Source organism: Carassius carassius, chromosome 21 (genome assembly GCF_963082965.1).
Source record: "Carassius carassius chromosome 21, fCarCar2.1, whole genome shotgun sequence".
NCBI lineage: Eukaryota > Metazoa > Chordata > Actinopteri > Cypriniformes > Cyprinidae > Carassius > Carassius carassius.
The window spans coordinates 29,511,237-29,516,879 of NC_081775.1; the positions used below are offsets into that span (position 1 = coordinate 29,511,237).

The 5,643-nt window shown below is 34.2% G+C and overlaps 1 protein-coding gene across 1 annotated transcript; it reads left to right on the forward strand.

The window, feature by feature from the left end:
- The first annotated feature begins 1,295 nt into the window (after window positions 1-1,295).
- On the forward strand, window positions 1,296-4,979 carry LOC132097255 (transmembrane protein 230-like). The gene is made up of 4 exons (XM_059502882.1): window positions 1,296-1,489; window positions 1,705-1,804; window positions 2,509-2,634; window positions 4,244-4,979. The coding sequence occupies exons 2-4, from the start codon at window positions 1,724-1,726 to the stop codon at window positions 4,382-4,384; spliced, it is 348 nt and encodes a 115-aa protein (XP_059358865.1). The 5' UTR covers window positions 1,296-1,489; window positions 1,705-1,723; the 3' UTR covers window positions 4,385-4,979.
- The last annotated feature ends 664 nt before the right edge of the window (window positions 4,980-5,643 follow it).

Consider the following 5,643-nt stretch of genomic DNA (forward strand, 5'->3'; position numbering starts at 1 on the left):
ACAGCATCAGAAGTGTCTCGCTTCAAAAAGGACTGGACTGCTGCTGAGTGGTCCAAAGTTATGTTCTCTGATGAAAGTAAATTTTGCATTTCCTTTGGATATCAGGGTCCCAGAGAGCAGAGACACACAATCCACGTTGCTTGAGGTCCAGTGTAAAGTTTCCACAGTCAGTGATGGTTTGGGTGCCGTGTCATCTACTGGTGTTGGTCCACTGTGTTTTCTGAGGTCCTAGGTCAACGCAGCCATACACCAGGAAGTATTAGAGCACTTCATGCTTCCTGCTGCTGACCAACTTTATAGAGATGCAGATTTCATTTTCCAACAGGACTTGGCACCTGCACACAGTGCCAAAGCTACCAGTACCTGGACCATGGTATCCCTGTTCTTAACTGGCCAGCAAACTCGCCTGACCTTAACCCCATAGAAAATCTGTGAGGTATTGTGAAGAGGAAGATGCGATATGCCAGACCCAAGAATGCAGAAGAGCTGAAGGCCACTCAGAGCAACCTGGGCTCTCATAACACCTGAGCAGTGCCACAGACTGATCGACTCCATGCCACACTGCATTGCTGCAGTAATTCAGGCAAAAGGAGCCCCAACTAAGTATTGAGTGCTGTACATGCTCATACTTTTCATGTTCATACTTTTCAGTTGGCCAAGATTTCTAAAAATCCTTTCTTTGTATTGGTCTTAAGTAATTTTTTTAATTTTCTGAGATACTGAATTTGGGATTTTCCTCAGTTGTCAGTTATAATCATCAAAATGATAAAAGAAATAAACATTTGAAATATATCAGTCTGTGTGTAATGGATGAATATAACATACAAGTTTCACTTTTTGAATGGAATTAGTGAAATTTTTGATGATATTCTAATTATATGACCAGCACCTGTATTTTGCAATATGTGACCTTGCATGTTAGTTTCAAGATTTATCTATAAAACAAGAGTACAATATATATATATATATATTTATGGTATTTATAGATACTGTTTGATGTGTTTTTGGTCGTGATGGTTTCTTATTTTTTATTTGGTGATGGAGGCTACATTTTATTACTTGCATCTAGAGACGCTATATTTCTTTTTAAGTCAAATTTTCTGATTTCTGTTTTTAGTTCCATCAAATAAGCTTTCCAATTCTTTGTTTAAATCCACTATTTATATTTCACAGAACTCACCAAAGACAGGAGTTAATAGAGAAATGCATGTTTTTCTATGATAGCGCGCCCTCGCGTGGTTGTGTTGTGAACTGTTCTAAGAGCGTGCGCAGTTTGATGTGAACCCGGAAGAGGGCGCGTGCGTGCTTGTCATATCCGGGAGCTTTACGTTTATAAACATAATCTCGTGCGCTACTGTCACAATCTTGCCTGTAATGATCTTAAATGACTTAAGTGCTTTAAAAACAGAAACAAAAATCATTTTTATTGTGACTTGTAATTAAGGTAATCGTCATCAGACTATCCCGAGGCTGAAATATCACGTTCAAGGTAATTTAGCAAGCAAAACTAGTTAAACATGTTTATATTGACATTTAGATATCTAAATATGTATTCTGCATGCAGTAATGCATTGCTATTAGTGAACGTTCTACCTGAATCAGCTGATCAGTAATAATGATCCAATGTATGTAACATTACCTTATTGTTTTCATTCGTCTGTGTTAATGATGAAGTAGTAAATGAATCATATGCTTCTGAATTAGAGTGAATAAACTCAAGAAGATGCCAGCTCGGAACACTATAAACAGTGGAGTCAGATACTCCAAACTAGCCAGTGATGATGATGGATACATTGATCTCCAGGTGAGAGGAGAAAAGGCTTTTAATGCACTTAAATATGCAAATAATTCTTGCTCACTTTCATATTGGAATTAATTCATATTAATACATATCTCTTTCTTTATATGTCTACGTTATATGTATGTATATGTTTGTATGCATTACAAACATGATGTATTATGTTTGTGAATTTAAATATTTATCACATGTTAATAAAAACAACAACAGCCTATTTTCAGCTTTATTTCAAGTAATGAAATTTTTGATAGTTTTAGTTAACAATAACAACATATGCAATTCCCGTGTAACATACCTAATGTTAATATACAATTTGTTTATAAATATAGTAATATAAACCGTAATATTTTGAATGTGATATTATGACATATAAATATTATAGATCTAGATTCAGATTCAGAAAAAGCTTTATTGTCTATCCCGAAGGGGTAGAAAATTGTCAATACAAAAACCACATGACAAAAATAAAATTATAACTGATGCAACCCGCACAACTCTTGAAAAACCTATGCAATTCATCTAAAAGTTCTATTTAAAATTCTAATGGTGTTAGGAATTAAAATCTAATTTAATATTTATAAATATTCAGTGTGGAAATGGATCTTTCTTTGCATTTCCCTGTGTTTTACAGTAGTTAAAACATTGAGTTTACTACTCTTACCTGAAACTCAATGCATTGTAATATTGAGCAATGTTCCTTCTCTTCTCAGTTTAAGAAAAGTCCACCTAAAGTCCCTTATAAAGCGATCGCCCTGGCAACCGTTCTCTTCCTCATCGGCTCCATTCTGATCATCATCGGATCCCTCCTCTTAGCAGGATACTTTGAAGTTAATGATGTGAGTGCCATTGCACATTATTACAGCTCCATGCATTGCTTTCATGTTCTGCCAGTCTTCACATTCAGATTTCTAGACATTTTCACTCGTGCATTTGTTAGTGTGCATTAGTTTGATTTCAGTGGTCTGTTGTTTTATGTTTCTGATTTACATAATCCTAACAGCCTCGTATTTTGCAGGGCTATTTGCAGCATGAATGCATTTCTTGAATGTAAAGCAATGTTTTCTGCATTCTGTCAAACTATCAACTGCAGTTGTATGCTTTATAGAAAGTTAAAGGCACAAAAAATCTAAAAAGGTTTCCAACAGCTTAATTGTGTTTTCCAGGCAACTCAGTATTATTAGTATTATTTATATATTATTGTTATAGTGTGTGTGTGTGTGTGTGTGTGTGTGGGTGTGTGTGTGGGTGTGTCTATATATACACACTTGATATTTGTCATATTTGTGCTCTATAAAGAATCTACTACTAATAATAATAATAATAATAATATTATTAATAATTATAATGCAAAAATACTCTGAAATTGATTATATTTAAAGGGCCACTTGAATACTATTGTATTCATTTATTTACTCGTGTTTTTGATCAGTCTGCATAGTCAGATTGGAATTTCTGTGATTTTTGACTCAACATTAGTCATAATTGTGCACTATAAAAAAAAATCTATTAAAATTAATAAATTGATGCATTTAGAAATGGTCTGAAATAGGCTACATTTAAAGGTCACAGCATGTGGCACCTTAAAAAAAGGTGTATTAGAATCAGTGCATATAAAAAAAACTTTGCAAGAATTAGATGTTTTGTTTCCAGTCAAGACTTGGAGAAACTTGTAATGGTCTCTTCACCGGCCTTCCCAAAAAAGACCATTAGACATCTGCAGCTCATCCAGAACGCTGCTGCCAGGATTCTGACTAGAACCAGAAAATCTGAGCATATCACACCAGTCCTCAGGTCCTTACACTGGCTTCCAGTTACGTTTAGGATTGATTTTAAAGTACTTTTACTAGCTTATAAATCACTCAATGACCTAGGACCAAAATATATTGCAGATTTTTTCACTGAATATGAACCTAACAGACCACTCAGATAACTAGGATCGAGTCAGTTAGAAATACCAAGGGTTCACACAAAACAAGGGGAGTCCTCCTTTAGTTACTATGCCGCCCGCAGTTGGAATCAGCTTCCAGAAGAGATCAGATGTGCTAAAACACTAGTCACATTTAAATCTAGACTCAAAACCCATCTGTTTAGCTGTGCATTTATTGAATGAGCACTGTGCAATGTCTGAACTGATTGCACTGTATTTTACTTATTCACTGTATTTTATCTAAAATTATTTTATACTTTTAACTGTTTTAAGTTCATTTTAAATAAGTAATAAAAAAAATCTTTTTCAAAGTTTTTAAATTGCTTGTTTTCTTTTTGTGATTATTTTTCTTCATGATTATTTTACTTTCTTTTATGTAAAGCACTTTGAATACCATTGTGTACGAAATGTGCTATATAAATAAACTTGCCTTGCCTATATATTGATCAGTGTGTGACAGACTTTAAGGTCCTCAGAAAAGAAAGCACAGATGTGACCCATCTCTCTGTCCCTCACAGCACCGTGATCGCACCATCCCAGTCCTGGTGATTGGGATCCTGGTCTTTCTTCCGGGGTTTTACCACCTGCGCATCGCCTATTACGCCTCCAAGGGTTACCGCGGTTATTCCTACGATGACATCCCTGACTTTGATGACTGAGCAGCGGCGACAGGCTGATCTGAACAGAGCTTTGAACCTGGTTTTCCTGCAGCGCCGCTATATCAGTTTATCATGGATGTAATGCCATTATTTGTAATGCAGACAGGTCTCAGTTCAGTGGTTATATTAGTATGCTGTATGGAGTTACAGGTTGATGCAACAAGCAAAGTCTGAGGCAAGAAAAACTACTCAAAACATGCCACATGCTGTTTTATATTTGACGGCTCTTGTGATGGATTGCACGAGCGTTCAAATCTGTCATTAATGATAGGTTTATTTTTTATTTAATTTTTTTTACATTAACATTACTGTTTCAATCCATTCTTGAAAAAAAAGTTTAAATTTTCAATACATTTGTGTATGATGTGAATAAAGCACCATTACAGAGTTTTCATCTTTAATGTCTAATGCCATGTCACTGGATTTAACTTATTTAAATTTATTTGATTTTATTGGCATTACAGAGGATACTTTATGAATAAATAACTTGTTTCAAAATGACTGACTGAAGATTATCATGATTGCACTAAGAAAGCCTCTCAGTTTATTCAGTTTAAAAAAAAAATGTAAACCCTGATAATAAAACTACATTTACAATAGTTGTTTTTGATGGTCAACTTGAGCCCCGTGTGGCTATATATATATAGACAGTGTTGGGGAGTAACTAGTTACATGTAACTTAATTATGTAATTTAATTACAAAATAAATGTAACTGTAATCAGTTACAGTTACTAAGAAAAAATGAGTAATTAAATTACAGTTACTTCTGAAAATTTTAAAGATTACAGTGGGGATTACATTTGAATATTTACACACATCCACATACAGATGTAATTTATTTCTTTCCCAAATTGAACTGACTATTCTGAGACGTACGGCCCTATAATTTCCGCGATGCAGAAACATAGTCTGGTTAGAATCCAGTCATAAAAACGGGATTGCTATTGCCTAACACGGACGGAATATGCCACATTTTGGACAAATATATCAAAAGTACACTTGAATCAAAGCATATGCAAAGTTTTAATATTTGCTATAAATTCAGAGACAAAGGTTACTGTTGTTAAACCATGCCACAAATTTACATATTTATTTATTTAAAAATAAATACAAATGGTAATCCATTTGCAATAATAATAATTAAAAAAAACATGGTTACTGTACTTTTACGTAATAAAAGCAGTTAATATTTGTGAGGGAAAAACATGACTCATGTTCAGTATTAGGATTTTATATTGTAGTGATGCACTCAATTTGA